General features: G+C 44.8%; 1 protein-coding gene across 1 annotated transcript in view; it reads right to left on the reverse strand.

The window, feature by feature from the left end:
- The window catches only part of LOC132391060 (transcription factor COE2-like), a 314392-nt gene that overhangs the window by 20353 nt on the left and 271657 nt on the right, over window positions 1-22382 (reverse strand). The window contains exons 14-15 of the mRNA XM_059963792.1: window positions 10999-11184; window positions 4242-4424 (exon numbers count right to left, since the gene is read on the reverse strand). Coding sequence (XP_059819775.1) covers window positions 4242-4424; window positions 10999-11184 — 369 coding nt within the window. The remainder of the gene's footprint in view (window positions 1-4241; window positions 4425-10998; window positions 11185-22382) is intronic.

Genomic DNA, 22382 nt, shown 5'->3' on the forward strand with positions numbered 1-22382 from the left:
TCAGGACATTGTGACCAGTAAGAGGGGGGTGTCCTCTTGTCCACAAGTTGTTACTTTACACAAGGTTTGAACACAGCCTATGAAAACTCTACAATCTCACACATTAAAACGGACTATCAATTAACAAATGAAAAGTTTTACTACAAGAATACAGTACTATGACTTTCTGAAGCATTTCAAAACATTGGCAGTGAATACTCCATAACTGCAATGACTCACTACAAGAGCAAATTTAACAGCTGTACACAGCATGATCCCACAGCTATGAGATCATAGCTGAATAAACTTTTTGAAGTGCTTTGGTTGGAGGATAACTAGCTGTCAGGACATAAAGGGGGCTTTTTTTTTTCCTCTTCTTTGAGTGGTTTAGCCCTTTCTCAATCCCATAAACCACTATAAAACATTTTTCTGTGTGATTTATTTATTACTTACATATTGAGCTGCAGCCCTTCGAGCAGTGGTGCCCAGCAAAACCCCTCAATTTAACAATAGCCTAATCACAGGACAATTTACAATGACCAATTAACCTACCAACTGGTACATCTTTGGTCTATGGGAGGAAACTGGAGCACCCGGAGGAAACCTACGCGGACAACAGGGAGAGAGTACAAACTCCTTACCGACAGTGGGGGGAAATGAAACCTAGGGTGCTGGTACCATAAAGTGCTGTGCAAGCCACTTCACAACCACGCTCACTCATGCCTGTGTCTTTGTCTGTGTGTGTGTGTGTGTGTGTGTGTGTGTGTGTGTGTGTGTGTGTGTGTGTGTGTGTGCGCACGCGCACACAACAATTATTTCAAACCCTGAATTAAACCCCCCCCCCCCAAAATTCCCGATGCCCAAAATCATTGACCTGAGGAAAAGCCACAGGACATGCAGTGACTTGTTTCCCTGACGGTTCAGCTACATGAGAAACAAAAGCAGCCACATCGGACAGTAATGATGCTCTCTGGCCCATCTAGCCTCCTGTGGTTGGGCTGTCCCGAATCACCCTTGGAGCAGACAGGAATCATACCCTACCCACCACGTTCAGTGGAGCGTTAGGGAACATTTGCTCTCATACCTTGGAAGCCTGGCTGTTCTCTGTGCAATCACATAATGCTTTTCACATTTTAGACCATAAGACATAGGAGCAGAATTAGGTCACTTGGCCCATCAAGACTGCTCCGCAATTCAATCTGGGCTGGTCCTCTTTTCCCTTCCTCAACCCGCACCTCGGCTTTCTCCCAGTAACCTCCGATGCCATGTCCAATCAAGAACCAGTCAATCTCTCCCTTAAATACAGGTGCCTGTGATAACAAATTCCAAAAATTCACCACCCTCTGGCTAAGGAAATTTCTCTGTAACTTGTTTTTAAAGGGAAGACCCTCTATCCTGAGGCCGTGCCCTCTTGTCCTAGGCTCCCCCACCAATGGAAACATCCTATCCACATCTACTCTGTCAAGGCCTTTCAACATTCAAACGATTTCAATGAGATCCCCCCACCCCACCTCATCCTTCTAAATTCCAGTGAAGACAGACCCAGAGCAATCAAAGATTCTTCGTATGATAACCCTTTAATTCGCACAATCATTCTTGTGAACCACCTCTGGAGCCTCTCCAGTGCCTGCACATCTTTTTTTAGATGAGGTGTTCACAACTGTTCACAAGGGCTTTTTAAGAGACTCTTGGATAAATACATGGAGCTTGGAAAAATAGAGGGCTACTACGGGTAATGCTAAGTAATTTCTAAAGTAAGTACATGTTTGGCACAGCATTGTGGCCCAAAGGGCCTGTATTGTGCTGTAGGCCTCACCACTGCCTTATAAAGCCTCAGCAACACATCCCTGCTCTTGTACTCTAGACCCCTTGAAATGAATTGCTAACATTGCATTCACCTTCCTCAACCCTTTGCATCTCAGATTTTTGGATTTTCTCGCCATTTAGAAAATAGTCCGCTCATTTATTTCTAGCACAAAAGTGCATGACCATGCATTTTCCAATATTTTATTTCATTTGCCACTTTCTTGCCACTTTTATTGTGCTTTTCAATGAAACATTGGAGTTTAATGTGAATAGGAGGGACATAACTACATCTATTCTCTTAAGCCAGCTCCAAAGTTCAGTAAAATCTTGTGCCTCATCTACTTTGCCTTCCTGATCCCAGACCCTCTGGCACTCTTCCTGCTCCATCCTCAGCCTTGAATCTACTCACTGACTGAGCATTCATCTGGGGTAGAGGGTTTTGGTGTATATAGGAGTGGCCAGGTGGCATCACTCAGCTCCAGCGAGCCCAGTTTGGTTCTGACCCCAGGCTCTGTTGGTGTGAAGTTGTTACACTCTCCCTGTGACTGCATGGGATTCCACCTGCTGTTCCACTTTCCTCCTGCGTTCCAAAGCAGTTTGGGCGGGTTAACTGGCCTCTCTGTGAGTGTAGGTAGGGTGGGAGAAGATCCAGAGGAGGGAACTGATGGGCCTGTATGAAAGAGAATAGATTAGAGGGAAACAAGTGGGGATTGGGACTGACGGAATGCTCTGATGGTCAGTATAGAAATGAGGGGTTGAATGGTCTTCTACATCATGAGCACTAAGTTAAAAAAGGAAAGGAAAAGTTCCTCATATTGTGATGACCTCGTATCCTGACATAACAGTGCCTAGATTCAGATCCAGCAGCAAGCATCCCCTTACAATCTATTGCCACACACGCAAGCTGTCTGTTAGAACTAGGCAGGTCAGGCAGCATCTATGGAGGGAAATGAACAGTTGATATTTCTAGCCAAGACTCTTCAGCAGGACTCTCTTGTACCTTACAAACTGCTTGCTGCTTTCACTTTTCCCACAGCCCTTCATAAGCATCACAACCTTCAAGGTCTCTTAGCTTTCAAGCTTTCAAGAGCACACTAGACTTCCTACTGACTGGGTGACAAGTTGCTCGAGGGAGGTTATTATAATCGCACAATGCATGACTACATTGAGTGAGAGACTACTACAGCAGAGCCATAGAGTACTACAACACCAAAATAGGCCATTCAGCCCATCTAGTCCATGCCAAAGGACTATACTTTCTGGTTAATCTGTGGCACTCACTACCACATATGAATGCGGAGTCAAGTCATTGGGTGCATTTAAAGTGGAGGTTGATAGATTCCTGATTGGTAAAAGGGTGTCAGAGGTTATGTGGTAAATTTCCTGCTCAAAGCAATGGTTGGTCTGCGCAGCTGTGAAAGAAAACGAATGAGAGGAAACGTTGCTCTCACTGCTCTGGTTCTCCCAAAACTGAGTAGGTGTTTTCTTTTCTATTCAGAGATGGTAACAGGCCCTTCCTGCATAACAAGCCTGCGCTGCCCAATTACATCCATAGGACCAAAAGAAAAACAGTACCAAAAATAACAACAAAAACAAGAGGGTTGAGTGGCCGTCGTAATTTGACTCTGGTGCATCAGTGTGTGTAGAATGTTGGGAGTGCAGTTGATAGGAGTGTTGGGAGAATTATAAACAAGATTATTTTAAGTATATGCTTGATATTCTGGGTTGAAGGGCTTGTTTCCCTGCTGTATGAAGCTATGACTTGGGGAGTTCAAAGTTCAAAGTAAATTTATTATCAATGTACGTATAAGTACAACCCTGAGATTTGCTTTCTACTGGGCATACTCAATAAATCCAATAACCATAATAGAATCAATAAAAGACCACACCAACAGGGTGGAACAACCAGTGTGCAAAAGACAACAAACTCTGCAAATACAAATGAACAAAGAGATCATAATAATAAATAAATAAGCAGTAAATATCAAGACCATAAGATGAAGAGTCCTTGAAAGTGAATCAGTTCAGTGATGGGGCAAGTGAGTGAAGTTATCCCCTCTGGTTCAAGAGCCTGATGGTTGAGGGGTAATAACTGGTCCTGAACCTGTTGATGTGAGTTTTGAGGCTCCTGTACCTTCAACAGTGGCAACAGTGAGAAGAGAGCGTGACCTGGGTGGTGGGGATCTCTGATGATGGATGCTGCTTTCCTGCGACAGCATTTCATGTAGATGTGCTCAATGGCGGGGAGGGATTTACAAGTGACAGATTGGGCCTTATCCAGTACTCCTTGGAGGATCTTGGAGGGTGCCAAAGCAGCTGGTAACGCCCCTCGGGTGCTGTCGCCGAGACGATTCCACCTCCCTCGTGCCTCTCCCCTACCACCCGCCCCCTCGCCAGGTCCTCCACACCTGTGCCACGCGCCCTCTCACGCACAAATTCAACGCCGTTCTCCTCACCTCGGAATCCACTTCCGTTCCCACTGGAGCAGGCTGGGGAGGGGGACTCTTGGGGTCGGATCACCGGTGCAAAAGCGCTCTTTTGTTTCGCTGCAGGGAAGACAGAAGATGAGAAGGGAAGCATGGCAGAGGTGCTGCAGGGCAGAGGGACAGCGGAGGCCACGGTCGGGCTGGGAGGCATAACTGCAAGAAAATAAAACAAAAAGGAGGAAGAAAAGAACAGGTCTGTCTTAGACATAAAGACCCAACAGCTCCTGCAGAAATGGAGTATTGGATTAATGGAGTTGGGTGCATTTATAATTTAAAGGGACCCTACCTCTGTAGGGCAATACATTGTGTCCTTGTCTTCTGAAGGTACACCTAGACACCATTTCTCTGTGAGTTTATAATTTAGTGAAATTATAACTGAAGGGTTTTTTTAGGAAATGTTTCATCCATTTGAAATGCAACCAGCCATTGCTTTGTCATAGTCTGCATTTCATACTTGGTTCGTCCACCCTCAAAATGGAGTATGCAGATCTCAAGTGCCAAGACTGCCACTTGTCTTTCAGCTACAAACGGAAGGGCTGCAGGTCATTGAACAACGACAGCAAAAAAACAAAAAGTTGCCTTCTTCAACAGCTCAGTCCTTATGTTGGTTCCTGGTTAAAGCCCCTCCTCGTCTCCACAATTCCTTATCAGATCGCTGCCCTCTTATTTATTCCTATAAATATCTTTCTCTCTCACTCTCTCTCTCCCTCTTCACTGGTGATACCAAAGTGTTGGGATGGACTATAGTATTTGACAGACTTTAGATCAAGGTCTCTTTGGGGACTTTTGCTTGCATGGATGGGTGGGTTGACTCTGCTGGTTTAAGTGGGGGGGGGAAGCTACTGCTTGTGCATGGGAGGGGGGCTTTGGGGTTCTGAAGTTATGATAGTTCATTTTTTTGGGGTTTCTTGTTTCATGGGTGTCTGTGAAGAGTAAGAATTGCAGATTGCATACTGTGTACATTCTCCGATATTAAATTGAACCACTTGAATCTCAGTGAGGTCTTGGTGGATGCAGAGACTCGCAAAGCTTAAGAAATAACCAGATGAGCACTTGAACCTCAGAAGTATCATGTGCTGGTAAATGGGATCAGTATAACGCAGGGGTTCCCAACCTGGGGTCCATGGACCCCTCAGTTAATAGCAGGGGTCCTTGGTATAAAAAAGGTTGGGAACCACTGGTATAGTGGGTGCTTGATAGTTGACAGAATGGGCACAATGGGCAGAAGGGCCTTTTTCCAGTGCTGTGTGAATTGTAAATAATTCAAAAAATAACCACACTTCCACTTGCATTAATGGGTCTCACTTGCACAGAGCTAGAAGCTATCGAGCACTTCACTGACATATGATCATAACTATAATCTATTACCATTCTCCCACAGGACAGGTAGAATAGGTTAGAGGATAGAAAATTCATTGAATAATCAGGTATGCAAATATAATTCAGCCCATACTTCAACATCACATATTCCATTCTTTTTATATAGTATCTTCATTATCAAGGCCCTGCCTAATTTGTAAATGAACTTAAAAAAAAATTGTAGCCAACTTACCAATAAGATGCACAAAGTTCCAAAAACAGTAATATGAACGTTTATTATTTCTGCCAATTTCCAAAGGTTGGGAGGAAGTTGCTTAAATACTTTTTAAAACATGACATTGACTGAAAGGCCAGGAAAAGTGCAGAAGATGTTTCCACCAATAGGTGAGTCCAGGACCCGAGGGCACAGCCTCATTGAAAAGAGATGTCCGTTCGGAGATGAGATGAGGAGGGCTTTCTTCAGCCAGGGGGTGGTGAATCAGTGGAATTTGTCACCAGAAAGGGCTGTGGAGGCCAAGTCACTGGGTGTACATAGAGATGGATAGGTTCTAGATTGGTAAGGGGATTAAGGGTTATTGGAAAAACGCATGAAAACTGCTGAAAAATCAGCTGTGTCTGAAAGGTATAGCACGTTTACCCTAATTCAGCTCCAGTAATTTTATGGTTTATGCCATTAAATTGTGGTTGTGGCACAGTTTGCAGCTATTATTGTTTCTCGATACACAGTACTGTGCAAAATTCTTAGGTGCCCTGGATTATTCTACATGTGCCCAAGACTTTCGCAAGGCACTGTGCTTCCCATGGTGCACTGCAACTCATTGTTCCAATCGAGGGATGCGATTGGTTGGTCTCCCAAGATCCACAGCAGAAGCAAGTAGGCCTGGGGCCTGAGACTGGTTGGGCGTACGGCATTCCCCAAAGGTGGCTGATAAGCAGGCAGAAGTTCCAGGAAAAGGTCTGAGAGAAGAATGGAACCCCAGAAATAGGGATGTGTGGAATAATTGGACTCACTGCAGCAGACATCTCTATTACGTTTTCAAACTTCAAAACATTAAACTAATGCACTTCAACAGGTTGATAGCTGTCCCGGGAAAAGTACTTTATGGCCAATGTTAAAGTGTTAAACAAATATTTTAAAATATTAAGCTACTTCAAAGGAAGACATGGGTCCAGGAATATGGGTCTAATTTCGTGTTTACTATAATTGCAAACGTTTTCCCTATTTCTGCAACATAATTTAGTTAGGACCTCAGCAAATATATGTATATAAAATCAAGAAGATACATGATTATTCTGGGATTCATGGTAGTAGGTTAATTTATAATACAGGTTGACTTCTGTAATGCTACCACTCAGAGAGCATCGTATTAACAACTGACGTTTACATAAGAAATTTTTGTAGCGCGTGTAGATATAGGAATTTATAAAGGCAAGTTATTCACAGAACAGAAGCAAAGCTTATAGGCATGCAGGTGAAAGTTGCTTTGTATGGCATAAGTACACAGTACAGTAACACAAAGTGTATCATAATTTAACATGTACACTTGTGTTTCACCCCAGTACCACAGTAGAAATCTGTTTCCCATTGATTAGGTTAACTGTTCTTAACAGTTATACAGTCGTCATTGGAATGCTACATCAAAAGTTGTGGATGTACGTACATTATATTACATTCTCTTGAAGTTCGAAGGATGGAGAATGAACTTATAAAGTGTTCCTTAATGTAAGAACTATATACACAATGTTATAAATGCATTATATGCTAAAGATGGGGGCTGGGTACTCAGTTACACACAGCGTGCTTCTACACCAACATGTTTGGGAGGGCTACACTTCAGTAATGTACAGAGCTTTACAAGTTGAAATGTGATGTCATATTTTACCAGGGTAGTAATCTTTGAAAGTGGTGGAGAATACATATAGAGGTAATTGGACTGCCACATCCAAGGTTAAGTTGACTGTTCAGCCGTTATATTCCACTCACTTTTAGAGCAAGTGACGGGAATGAATTTATAAAGCGTTCCTTGATGTAAGAACTATATACCCAATGATATATATTTAGGAGAGGCACAGCTGCAGAGGTGTTAGCCTAATGCTCATTACAAGGTCAGTGACAGGTTTCAGTTCTGCAGCTGCCTGCTAGGGGATCGTACATTCTCTCCGTGAATGGGTGGGTTTTCCTCCAGGTGCTCCGGTTTCCTCCCACATTCCAACGGCGTACAGGCTAGTAGGTTAATTGGTCTCATGGGTGCAATTGGGTGATGCAGGCTCGTTGGGCCGGAAGGGCCTGTGGCCATCCTGTCTGTCTCTAAATATAAGGAACATCAGACTGCAGTGATATCTCCTAAACTTCCTTAAACTAGTAAAAACACACACACAGGAAAACAGACTGTAGGTTTGGATTAAACTGCAGGTTTAGAAGACCATGTTATATTCAGCGGAAGCTGCAAGAGGAAATGTATTCAAATGTCATATTTTGATACAATATGTTAATAAACAGGTTACTCAGGACAGCACTAAGAATGAACAGCATGCCAAGTCTCACTTTCTAACATTACATGTTAAGGGGAGCCTACTGGGTGAAGGTACCAGAAGGCACCTTGCTCCTGAGCCACTAGATCCCAGCCTGCATGTGTTTCAAGGAAGAAAGGGAAGAAAAAGTGCGAGCAGGAGAACCCTATGAAGATTACACAATGGTGTCATTCCCTCGAGGTTTGAGGGGGACAGGTGCCTGCTGAGGGGTTAATGGTGCGAAGTGAGAGGAGATGAAAGGATCCAAATGGTTTACCTAAACGCAAAGCCAACTTAAGCTCTGCAGTCTTGCTTCTTGAAACAAAAATACATGTGATTAATTTTCTACAGCTCAATCTGTTCAGAAAACTGATGGGGGAAAAGTTTGTTTCCCGGGATTTTGGGCCTGGGTGAAAATGAATATAAGTACCCTTCCTTCTTCAGTTTTGTCTCACAATTACAACGTGGTATCTGTGGCGGGTGGAGAAACATCCCTACCAAAGGAGGTATAAGGCACTGCTTCCCCCTGTTAGCCTGCAGGTCACCCTTGGGCAAGGTGTAGTACCTGTTTACCCTCCCCCCAAGCCCGATCAGGGTCACGTGAAGCCAAGGGAGCAGGTGGTGGATGGTCGTATGAACAGCTGGTGCATATCACAAGTCCTGGCTGTGCCAGGCAGATTATCTCTGAAGAGTATTGATAATGGCTGGAGTCACCCATCTTGTAAAGACACTGCCCAGAAGAAGGCAATGGCAAACCACTTCTGCAGAAAAGTTTGCCAAAAACAATCATGGTATGATCGCCCATGTCATACGACACGGCACATTATGATGATGTCATACAGCACGGCACATAACGATGATGATGATGACCATGGTTTCTTGACTTTCCAATGCCTCACACCTGGGCAGTCGGCATTACAGCACAGTGCTAGTTCAATCTTTAAGATCTTATGCCTACACACTAAGAGGCAGAGACTGTAGAAGCAAAGCTTTGTGCGGGTTGACAGTGTCTTTCAGCAATGAACAATTTTACTCCTTTACTGTGCTTATTGACTTTTGGGATTGGAACACTGCTGACCAGACCAGTCGTTATTTGCCCATCCCTGAATAACCCTTGAAAATGTGGTGACAAATCACCTTCTTGTGAACTTGCTGTTGGGGAGGGAGTTCCATGAGGTAAAGCCAGTGACAATGAGGGGTTGATGATCTGTTTCCAATTTGGGATGCTGTGTGACTTGGAGAGGAACCTGAAGGCAGTGGGGTTGCAGCCCTTGTCTTCCCCAGTGGTAGAAGATATAGATTGGGACTCACAAAATGCTGGAGGAACTCAGAAAATCAGGCGGCATCCACGATGGAGGGTCTTGGCCCAACGCGTCGTCTCTTTAATCCTTTCCATGGTTGCTGCCTGGCCTGCCAAGTTCCTCCATCATTTTGTGTGTGTTGTTCCGGATCTCCAGCATTTGCAGAACACCTTGCCTTTACGAAGAGGAACCAACAGAGGCAGCATTTGTTACGAGTGGTCTCTTTCAGCTCTACGTGTTGTTTTTTTTTTGTATTCTGTGTTTTCACCCATTCTTTCTTGCTGCCAACTGGCACACTGGAGGTCCAGGATTTGACGTCCTTGTTGCCAGTTTCCATGTGGGGTGATCTGTTAGTTTATTGTGCGGGGGGGGCGTTTGGAGGTATGTGGTTTGATGTTCTAGTCACAGTTTTCAGTGTGGAGCGATCTGTTAGTTTTTTTGCGTGAGGGAGGGGTTGGCGATTTGGGGCTTGCGAGATTTGTTTTTTTTTGTGTGGTCGGGGGTTTGACATTTTTCTTTGAACAACTTCCACAGTTTTCTTTGTTTTGTGGCTATCTGGAGAAGATGAATCTGAGAGATGTATACTGCATGCATACTTTGATAATAAATTAACTCTTGAACCTTTGCCTAAGGTCTGTTGTAGTCAACTGAAAGAAGAATCGGGGGTGCTTACAGGGCTGTGGACCGACGACACCCAGCTTCCCGCTAAGCATAAGTTCCATGTGGTCCAACTCCCCACCGATCTCATGCTAAGGAATTTCCAACCCTAGGTGACATCTTGCCAGCTTTCAGAGTCATTCTGTAGGCCCTTGCCTGACATCACCCTGGACTGGGATTAGTGGACAATGATTCACAGTAGGAATGATTCCCTTATTGAAAAGCACTAGCCAAAACTAGGACCTTCTCCAAACACAGTAATGCTCACAGAATGTTGGAGGAACCCTGCAGGTCAAGCCATGCCTATGGAGAGGATAAATAGTCAACATTTTGGGCTGAGACTCTTCAGCAGGGCTCTTGACGAAGGGTCTCGGCCCAAAATGTCCTCCAGCATTTTGTGCGTGCTACTCTGGATTTCCAGCATCTGCAGAATCTCGTGGTGCTTATGATTTCCTTCTGTATCTAGACCCCCACCCTCAGCCCAAGATTGAAACATGACAGGAAATATTTGGAGCCAAACACTAGATGCTGATGGAACTGACTGTGTCATGCAAAATCTACAGAAAGAAATGGACAATATTTCAAGTCACACCCTTCATCTGGACTCCAGATGAAGGGTCTCGATTTAAGATGCCAATTGTCCACTTCCCTCCACAAATGCTGTTTGACCTGTTGAGTTCCGCCAGCCTCTTGTGGCTTGCTCCCGATTCCAGCATCTGCAATCTCTTGTCTCCACAAGCCATTTGGAACCAGAATCAAAACCTTTCCAATATCTGGACACAAAACCACACTACTGACAAGAAACATTAAAATAATTGACTCCAGCTTCACTGAAACCCCTCCAGAGCATCAGGCTGTTACGTGAGAAACATCAGGAAGGCAAGTTAGTGAGACCGCCTCCGTCTCGTAGAGTTACGCTGAAGGAAAGTGACACTTACTCCCATAGGGTGAACTGGCAGGAGAGCTGTTTAGGAATCCTGGGGAGCTGGGCACGCCAAGGTTTGACATCGGCACGTTGCTGTAGCCATTGATGTTGCCACCGACCGTGCTGTAGTTTGACTGTTGTGGCGAGTGGGTGGGTGCATAGCCCCGGGGGGAGATGCTGCTGTTGTTGTGGATGTAACCTGCCCGCAAAAACAGAGGAAGATTAGCGTTAGCTTGCCGTGACTACAAAATAACCACTTGGCATACACTGACTTAAAACAGGACCAGAGCTCTGAGTCATCAATACAACAGTCAGCAGTACAACAACATACAGGCAAAGAACAGGGTTAATGTACTGAGGACAACTAGTCGATATAGTGAAATTTAAGAGACTACTAGACAAGTATACTAGACAAGGAATTTAAGGTGGAAATTTAAGGTATTTAAGGTATATGGGAGGAGTGGTTTAAGGGTCGGCACAACATTGTGGGCCGAAGGGCCTGTACTGTGCTGTACTATTCTATGTTCTATGTATCCATTGAGTAAGAACACGGTCAGTGTACCATGGCCCCGTTGAACCCAGTTAATGTACACAGAGGAAACTGGGACTAATGTACCAAGGTACAAACATAATATCTATTTATTTATCGTGAGATAGCACAGAGTAGGCCTTTCTAGTCTTTCGAGCTCTTCGAGCTGCACCAGCAATCTCCCAATTTAATTGCTAGCCTAATAATGGGACAATTTACAATGACCAATTAATCTCTTTGGGGTAGGAAAGAGGGGGGAAACCGACGCACCTGGAGGAAACCCGCGCAGTCATGGGGAGAGCGTACAGACTCCTCACAGGCAGCAGCAGGAAATGAACCCAAGTCGCCTGGACTGTAAGGCGTTGTGCTATGCTTTATATGAGTTGTGTAATGCTACCATGCCATCATCATATACAGGGGAAGAACAGGGTTCAAAGCGCAAAGTAAGTTTATTATCAAAGTACATATAGGTCACCATATACTATCCTGCCATTCATTTTCTAGTAAATTTATGATCAAAGTACATATATGTCACTATATACCCGCCTGAGATTCATTTTCTTGCAGGCATTCACAGTAGAACAAAGAAATACAATAGAATCAATGAAAAACGACACACAGCGGCTGGCAAACAATAAATGTGCAACAGAAGACAAGCTGTTTAAACGCAATGAGTAAGTAAGTAAATAAATAATTGTGAGTTGTAGAGCCCTTGAAAGTGAGTCCATAGTTCGTGGAATCAGTTCAAAGTTGAGGTGAGTGAAGTTATCCTCATGGGTTCAGGAGCCTGATGCTGAGGGTAACAACTGTTCCTGAACCCTGGTGGTGTGTGGGTTAGTGTACCGAGGTGCCAATATAATCAGTTGGCTCCGAGGAGGTCCAGAATTCTGGGACCAGATGGAAGGAATTGCCCACTTCCCTCCATAGATACTGCCTGACCCGCAGAGTTTCTCCAGTGAATCACGTGACTGAATATTTAGTCCAGCTGGATAAGCCATAGAAGAATGTGACTGAAAGAGAAAGAGAGTGAAGGAATGGAACTGGTTGACAAGCCCAAAACAGTTCAAGGTAAACCAGAAATGTTACTTGAATTGGGCAAAATGCTTGCTGAAGAGCAGGAAAGTATATTTGCTGTAGCATGGTAAATTCAGTTAATGCCATCACATCAGAGTCAGGTTTAATACCATTGTCAACACTTAGATGTTATGAAATGGGTTGTTTTGTGGCAACAATACAGTGCAATACATAAAAATACTATATATTACTATAAGAAATAGTTTTTTTTTAATTAAAAAAGTAGTGAAATAGAAAGCAGAAATAGTGAGGTGGTGTTCATGGGTTGGTTCACTGCCTCTTCAGAAATCTGATGGCAAAGGGAAAAAAAGCTGTTCTTAGAACACTGAGTGTGTGTCTTCAGGCTCCTGGACTTCCCGGTAATACAGGGAAAAAAACTTTGCTTTGCGTGTCACCCATACAGATAACTTCATTACCAAAGTGCATTGAGGTAGTTCAGAGTAAAACAATAACAGAATAAGACCATAAGATATAGGAGCAGAAGTGGGCCATTTGGTCCATTGCGTCTACTCTGCCGTTTCATGATGGCCGATTCACTCTCCCTCTCAGCCCCAATCTCCTGCCTTCTCCCCGTATTCCTTCACCAATTCAGAATCTATCAATCTCTGCCTTAAATAAACCCAATGACTTGACCTCCACAGCAATGAATTCCACAGATTCACTACTCTATGGCTAAAGAAATTCCTCCTCATCTCCATTCTGAAAGGACGTCGCTCTATTCTGAGGCTCTGTCCTCTGGTCTTAGACTCCCCCGCCATATGAAACATCCTCTCCACATCCACTCTACCGAGGCCTTTCAAAATAATGCAAAGTAAAGTTACGGAGAAGGTGCAGTGCAGGCAGCCAATACAGCACAAGGCTTTACTGAGGTACACTGTGAGCTCAACAGTCCATCTTCTCATAATGAGGGGGGGGCATTCAGTAGTGTTATAACAGCAGGACTGAAGCAACTTTTGAGCTTGGAGGTATATGCTTTCAGGCTTTTTTTAATGCCTACCCAATGGGGGGCAGGGAAGAGAGAGTGTCTGGGGTGGGATGGATCTTTGAGTACATTGGCTGGTTTACTGAGGCAGTGAGAAGCGTGGGCAGAGCCTGCGGAGGAGACTGTGGTTTCTGGGATGTGCCAAACAGCATCCACAACTTGGTTTCTTGTGGTTTTGTTACATGAACTGGCCTACACGTCAATTCCAGACCTACAGTTAGTGACTCCTCAGGGATAGCCAGTGACAGCCATGTCGCAGGAATAATAGACAGAAATTAAAATTAACTGAGTCACGAAAAATGTTTTTATTGCAAAAGAATGCAGCCTCCCTCCTATTTGCTAATTTTGTTGATTGATCCTGACTGCTTGCCAGATGGGACGTGGGACTCTGAAGGTCACAGATGACAGCGACAAGCTGGATACAACGAGAGGCTTCCTACCCCAATCACCTCTCTCCGGTCCTGGTCCAATTGTACACAGTGAAAACCCCTCTCACCATTTCAAACTCAGTCTCTGCAAGGCTTTTATTTTCTTTCTCAGGACTAAGTATTGAGAGTGATGATGGCCAAATGTGATCTGTCCCACACACAGTCATATAACATGGTCCTTCAGCTCAAACATTTCATGCCAACCATTCGGAACTAATCCTGCACTCATCACATTTTATTCTCCCCACAGTTGATCATCTTTCCCCCAAGATTCCACCCCTGGGGCAATTTACTGCGGCCATTTACACCTTTGGATGGTAGGGTAGTGATGCATCTCTACTAATGGAAGCGCAAGGAGTGCCTTTTCTCCACAAGAATGTTGGTCACCCTTGGGCAAGGTGTAGCACCTGCTCAGCCCCGGGTCAGGGCGACATGAAGCCATGGGAGCAGGTGGTGGATGGTGGTATGAGCAGCCAGTGCACATCACAAGTCCTGGCTACGCGACCACTGACGCTAGGCAGACAATCTCTGAAGAGTGCTGATAACGGCTGGGGTCACCTGTCTTGCAAAGACACTGCCCTGAAGAAGCCAACGACAAACCACTTCTGTAGAAAGATTTGCCAAGAACAATCATGCTCTTAAGACCATGATTGCCCTCGACATACAGCATGGCAGATGATAATGATCTATGCCTTTGGGATGCGGGAAGAACTAGAGAAACTGGGCTATATCCACAAGGTCACGGGGAGAAAATGCAAACTTCATGCAGACAGAACCAGTGCCCAGGATTGAACCAAGATCCTGCAGCTATGAGGTAGGAGAATTACTTGCTGCATCACTCTATTATCCCACAGAAGTCTCTAGGGAGAAGGGGAGAGGTTATGATTGATTATTCTATTTTATTGTAGCGCAGACTCACCACTAATCGCCCGTCCTTAATTGTCACGGAGTCACAAGACATAGGAGCTAAAGTGAGACGTTTGGCACATTTATATGGACCAGCCACGCTGAAATGGCAGAGCAGACTTGATGGGCCAAATGGCCTAATTATGCTCCTAGATCTGAGGTCTTATTGTCTTTATCGTGCTGCGTCCTTTGATCATGGTTGATTTACTGTCCCTTTTGACCATTTACCTGCTTTCTCCCAGTAACTTCTGATGCCCTTATTAATCAACCTCTGCCACAGCAGTTGGTGGCGATGAATTCCAAAGATTCACCAGCCTCTGGCTAAAGAAATTCCTCTTCATCTCTACAGCACAGACAGAGGCCCCTTCAGCCCATCTAATTCATGACAAGCTCTTTTACTGTCTAGATCCATCAACCCACACCCAGTCTATATCCCTCCATACCCCTTTCATAAAACCATATAACCATATAACAATTACAGCACGGAAACAGGCCATCTCGGCAGCTTCTAGTCCGTGCCGAACGCTTACTCTCACTTAGTCCCACCAACCTGCACTCAGCCCATAACCTTCCATTCCTTTCCTGTCCATGTACCTATCCAATTTTACTTTAAAAATGACAATATCGAACCTGCCTCTACCACTTCTACTGGAAGCTCATTCCACACAGCTACCACTCTCTGAGTAAAGAAGTTCCTCCTCGTGTTACCCCTAAACTTTTGCCCCTTAACTCTCAACTCATGTCCTCTTGTTTGAATCTCCCCTACTCTCAATGGAAAAAGCCTATTCACGTCAACTCTATCTATCCCCCTCATAATTTTAAATACCTCTATCAAGTCCCCCCTCAACCTTCTACACTCCAAAGAATAAAGTCCTAACTTGTTCAACCTTTCTCTGTAACTTAGGTGCTGAAACCCAGGTAACATTCTAGAAAAACATTCTTTCATCCATGTACCTAGCCAAACCCCTCTTAGATGTTGCAATGAAACTCGCATCCACCAGCTCTGCTGTGACAGTGTGAGTGGCCACTTTAAGAATCAATTATCTGAGATGAGTTCGGAGTTGGCCAGATTAGGTAAGGACAGCAGGTTTCCTTCCCTGCTCTTCATGAGTGAACCCAGTGAGGTTTCTGACAAGTCAATAGTTTTTGTGGTCATTATTACTACTGGAGTTTTATTTGTTGCATGCTCATCGAAACATTGACACGTACAGTGAAATGTATCATCTGCCTCAAATCAAATCAGCGAGGACTGCAATGGGCAGCCCACAAATGTTGCCACATGTTCAGTGCCAATGTAGCATGCCCGCAACTCACTAAACCTAAAGCATATGTCTTATGAATGTGGGAGGGAACCAAAGCACCCGGATGAATCCCACCCAGTCATGGGGAGAATCTACGAACTTCTTACAGGCAGCGGTGGGAACTAAATCCCGATCGGTGATCACAGTTGCTGTAAAATGACTGTGCTAACCACGGCACCACCGTTCCTCTCATTTTCTTGTTTTTGTTATTGCTTCTGGCATTGTCTGAAATTATTGATTGAATTTAAAGTCTACAGGTCTCCAGATTTGAAGTCAGTCTCTGAATTGCTGGCCTTGGTCTCAGGATTGCCCGTGCACCAAGTTAAACCTGTTAGCCAAGCGGTTCTTGAAAGGAAAGAGAAGATTTACAAGGATGTTTCTGTGACTACAGGACCTGAGTCATAGGGAAAGATTGAATAGGTTAGGACTTTATTTCCTGGAACGTAGAAAACTGAGGGGAGATTTGATAGAGGAGTACAGAGTTATAAGGGGCATAGATAGGGAAAATGCAAACAGGCTTTTTTCTGCTGAGGTTGGGTGGGACTGCAGCTAAAGGTCTTGAGTTAAGGGGGGGAAAGGTGAAAAGTTTCAGGGGAACATGAGGGGAAACTTCTTCGCTCAGAGTGCCGTGAGAGTATAAACTGAGAGCTGTCTCTCAAGTGGTGCATGCGAGCTCGATTTCAACATTGAAGAGAAGTTTGGATAGGCATGTGGATGGTAGGGGTATGAAGGGCTATGGACCCGGTGTGGGTCGATGGGAGTAGGGAAGTTAAATAGTTTGGCATGGACTAGATGGTCCGAAGGGTCTGTTTCAGCGCTGTACTTTTCTATGACTCTAAATGTAAACTGGAGACTGACAAGGCGCCTGGCGAAACATTGAACAAGTAGCAATAGTATTACATACAAGAGATTCTGCAGATGCTGGAGATCCAGAACAACCTGCAAAATGCTACAGCGGCTCAGGAGTTTCTCCAGCGTTTTGAGTGTGTGTGGTATCAATAAGATTATTTCACTACGAGGCATTAGAGATTGCCAATGCTGGAATCTAGAGTGATAATCTGCTAGAGAAGCTCAGCAGGCCGAGCAGCATCCGAGGGAGGGAAGGAATTGTCGAGCTTCTCGGGGTGAAAGCCTGTGGCAACACTGCCTCATCAGGAAAACCGGCACCGGTCTTCCCCCAGTAGATTAACTGTGGCACTTCACTAGTTGTACCTCTTACACAGAGCCACAAATTCTTCTTTGTGCTCTTTACAGAAACAATATCTGGCTTCAGGTTCCTTAAGGTATTGGGGATAAGCTCCCACTAAATGCTCGCCTTGATGTGAGCCTCAAATAGTCTTTGACATCCAAGTCCAGTCTCCTCTTGTGGCTTAGCGACTAAGCCCAGCAGAACCATTTTATACTGACAGGAAAAGAGGCAAAGGCAGATTACCTGTGCCGTGAAACCAATCGCGGGATGCTGGGCAGTGTGGCTCGTTGGGCCGGAAAAGTTTCTTTCACACACTGCATCTCGAAATAGATTAAATAAATAAATGGGAATCCGTTGTCACAGACAGCTCTGGGGCCAATTCACTAGGTACCAGTATATTTAAAGTGGAGATTGACAGATGCTTGATAAGCATCAAAGGTTATGGTGAGAAGGCAGGAGAATGGAGTTAATAAATCAATCATGATGGAATGGTGGAGCAGACTCATTGGGCAGAACGGCCTACTCTGCTCCTACGTTATATGGTCTATGGTCTAACTTCCAATTCTTTTTGAGTCACGGGCAGACGGCCCATCCAATAAACTCAGAGAACTGCCTCGTGGTTCCAGAAGATTCATCAACAATACCCAGCCTACCTACAAACTGAATGGAAGCCATGGTTGGCTGTGAAATAATAAGCACCCACGTGCATACAAGAAAGTGGCAGGGATGGGTCACCTGGCCTCTCTGACATCCAATATCTAAGTTGATCTGCTCCTGCTCAGTGCCAATTCCACAGTGCCTTCAGGTATTAAGATTGGGCAGGTAGCATGACAAGGTTTAAAAGGCATTTAGACAGCTCTACGGATAGAAAAGGAAATTGAGCTTAAGACATGCAGTACTGTGGAAAAAGTCTTAAGCACCCTAGATTTTTGTATGGTTTCAGATGGTATGGCCTCTACAGAGCCCTGATCTCTGCATCATCCAGGACTGTGGGATTACCTGGAGAGACAGAAGCAAGCAAGACAGCCAAAACCAGCAGAAGGACTGCAGCAAGTTCTCCAAGAATGCTAAGAACAACCTACCAGCCGATTTTCTTACACACCTGCACAACACATTGGGAACTGATGTGGTTTTAAAGGCAAATGTATGGCCATAACAAATATTGATTAATTTAGTTCTTTGTGATGTACTGTTTGCAGCTCTTTGTAGTTTTTTTTGATATTTCGAAATTTATAATTTTATTATTTTTGAAAGCAACTTCACTTCACAGAATTTTTTTTACACATGCCTAAGACTTTTGCACGGTACAAAAGGAGCAGAATTAGGCCATTCAGTCCATTGGGTCTGTTTTGCCATTCCATCATGGATCATTTATTATCCCTCCCAACCTCCTTTTCTTGCCTTTTCCTTGTAACCTCTGACACCCTTACTAATCAAGAAACTATCAGCCTCTGCTTTAAATATACCCAGTGACTTGGCCTCCGCAGCTATCTGTGGCAATGAAGTCCACCGATTCACCACCCTCTAGTTAAAGAAATTGCTCCTCATCTTTGTTCTAAAGGGATGTCCCTCTATCTGAGGCTAGGCCATCTGACTACAGTTAGTATTTCTTGTGGTGTCCTAGTTCTACAGTCGCAATGTCAAGCCAAGGGAAACAAGCCTCAGAAAGTATGACACATTTCAAGGCAAACTTGTGCAGTGAACTTTGTTCCTTTAGTGTGCTTGAAATAACACTGAATGATTCATGAAGCTGATGGCACCACAGAGAAGGTGTGGTGGTGAGGTGAACTTGACAGTGGCAGGTTCTTGCTTCTTGCAATCACTCCAAGTTAAGATGGCCAGTAACACCCAGAGAGATCTTGCTGCAACACCCACACACACACAAAATGCTGGAGGAAGTCAGCAGGTCGGGCAGCATCTACGGAGGGGAATAAACTGTCAACTTTTCAGGCCAAGAGCCTTCATCGAGACTGGAAAGGATGGAAGCAGAAGCTAGAATGAGGAGGAGCAGAGTGATTGGTGACAGGTGAGACCGGGTGAGGAGAAAGGTGTGCGAAGAGAAATGCTGGGAAGTAATAGAAGAGGTAACTGGCTAATGGAAAAGGAATCTGACAGGAGAGAACAGTGGACCATGGAAGAAAGAAAAAGTTTCTACTAATATCTGCACAATTCAGTATCTGTTACACTGCTGGCCTGCTCACAAAGCAAAATGTGAAGCCATCAGTCCTCGCTCTCTCTCTCAACATTCTACCACCTACTGGCTCACATTCAAGGAATCTTTACAACCCATATTCTCAATATTGTTTTTATTTGGCTTATTTTGCACGTTGGTTGCTTGTCTGTTTCTGTATAGCCTCCCATAAAATTCTGTTGTGTTTTCTCCCCCTGTAACTGCCTGGGTAGTACAAAGTAGTATATCATAACATCGTCACAAAGTAGTATGCCATAACCTATCTGTATTTTGGTAATAAATTTACTCTGCACTCTCTATCTCTTTCTCCAACCCCACCTTCTCCCACTCTCTTTCCCTTTCCCTTACCCTCTCTCTTTCTCTCTCCTCCCCACTCCCTTCCCTCTCCTCCTCCCTCCCCACTCTCTCTCTCTCCCTCCCCCTCTCCTCTTTCTCTCACTCTCCTCTCTCCTTTATTTTCTGCTTCTCTCTCTGATCCGCCTTGGTTTGGCACCAAACCATGCACTGGAACACACCGGGAAACTAATAGATCAAATGACAGGCTCTGTTGAGCTTATTACAACTTCTCAGTGGGAGTAATAACAACAAAGACTGAACTATAGAGAGGGCCAACATATTCTTCATAAGTGATTTCACAGCTAACAAGCTACTCCAATAGTCTCCCAATCACTGTGTATGTGTGTGTGTGTTAAACTCATTCCCAGCACAACAAGACTATTGTTGAATAACTTCACAGCACCCTGCGCCCACTCTGCACATCTGCACAGCCATGATGACACATGATGATCTCCTGAGATTACAGGAGGGGAATTTGGACAGTGATGTCTTCAGCAAGGATTCCACTAATACTTCTGCAGTCTTTAAACTTACTTGGAGCGCAAAATGACTGTTAAAAGCAAGAAAGTTCATCTAAACCCCCTGTCTCAAATCGTACGGAAGATCTTTTGAGCTATTTGTAACTGTTTGTGCGGGCCTTGAAACCTCCCCAACTTATTGTGTTCTTAGTGGAGTTTCTAGCAAGGCCATCTGCCCATCACTACTGCGAGGTGGTAGGTCACCCTTCCACGGCCCTTCTGGTGAAGGTGCTCCCTCTGTGCTGTTGGTGAGAGATTTCTAGGGTGTAGAGCTCCGCTAGTGAAGGAAGAAGGTTCCTTCAGGCTGTTACAGCCCGGGGTGTTAAAGGGGATAAACTCCCACTACCTGTTAAATGCTCCCACTCTTCAATAGCCTCTGACAACCAAGTCCAGCTCCTGGCCTTCACGTGTGGCTTAGCTACTAAAGCCGGCAGAATCGTTCCTACTGACAGCAGAAGGGCCGAAGGTGAGTTACTGGTGCTTTAAAACTAGTTTCTTCGGGCAGATGGGGCTCATCGGCTGTGCTTGACAGCTCAACCAGGAGAAGGTAAACTCTGACCACAAATCTCCGCTGCCCTCAGCTGTACTCCCTCATGGGGTAGGCTTCGGAAGAAAACCCCAAAGGGGAAAAATCTGGAGCTGGAGTCCTTAAGACAATGAGTTCAATGCTGACTGGCAATTCCTGTGCTGGTTCTGGGCCAAACTCCATCGGTAACTCCCGTTCCTTTGGGTCCATCAGATGCGTGGAGATGGGGAGCTTGCTACATGGGCGACAGCTTGCTCCCTATGTCGTTCTACCCTGGTTTGCTTATCTAGACAGCTAGGATGCAACATCCATGGTCGAACCTGACCGTCGGAGACCTCAGACTCAGTATGAAGGAAGCTGATCTATTTTCACATTGGCGTAGCTGGAAGAACCCCTGCATCACTCTCCCATTGACCTTGACCTTCTCTGCTGTCGAGGTGGAGTCGGAACACCCTCCCTGTGATCAGGTTTCCTCCCACACCCCAGTAATGGGTGGGTTCGTAAATCAATTGACCACTGTAAGTTTCCCCTTGTGCATCAGTAAGTGGTAGAAACTGGGAGATGTGATGGGCACGCGAGGAGAATTAGATAATGAGATTAATGTAGAATTAGTGTAAATGAGGACCAATACAGACACGGAGGTCTGAAGGGCTGTCTGTCTCATCAGGGGATCTATTCAGCTCCGAAACAGGATCAAAGAGCAACTTTATAGTTAAATGTCCGAGCAGTAGGCGGGAGACACATATCTACCAAAGGAGGTGTAAAGCACTCCTTCTCTCCGCTGGCCTGAGGGTCACCCTTGGGCAAGGTGCAGCACCTGCTTAGCCATGTGAAGCCAAGGGAGCTGGTGGTGGACGGCCGTACGAGCAGCTGGTGCAGATCACAAGTCCTGGTGACGCGACCACTGACGCTAGGCGGACAAAGGCTGGGGTTGCCCATCTTGTGGAGACACTGCCCAGAAGAAGGCGATGGCAAACCACTGCTGCAGAAAAATTTGCTCAGACCAATCATGGTCAAAGACCGCGATCAGCCACGTCATACAACAAGGCATATCACGATGATGATGCCATTTGCATGTATTATGAATTTGCTGCAGTGTGTTGGTCAGGGCACAACATGCAATAAATAACAATATTCAACAACTATAAAGAATAAAGAATTATATAAAAATAAATTGAGAGGTTGAAGTGCAGATATGGAATAAAATGTGGTTAAATACCAGCATGTATTTGCAATGCAAACAGCATTATAAAAAGTGGTTTAAGATGTCTACGGTGTAATGGGATAACTAGAATGGGTGATCAGATTAACTGCCTGGGGGAAAAAAACCTTTAAGATGGTGTAAAATTTTAATGGTGCTTTCCAGAAGGGAACTTTTAGAAAAAGGCTGTTGACAAGGTAGGTAGTGGCCACAGCA

This window comes from Hypanus sabinus, chromosome 1, assembly GCF_030144855.1.
Source record: "Hypanus sabinus isolate sHypSab1 chromosome 1, sHypSab1.hap1, whole genome shotgun sequence".
NCBI classification, from domain to species: domain Eukaryota; kingdom Metazoa; phylum Chordata; class Chondrichthyes; order Myliobatiformes; family Dasyatidae; genus Hypanus; species Hypanus sabinus.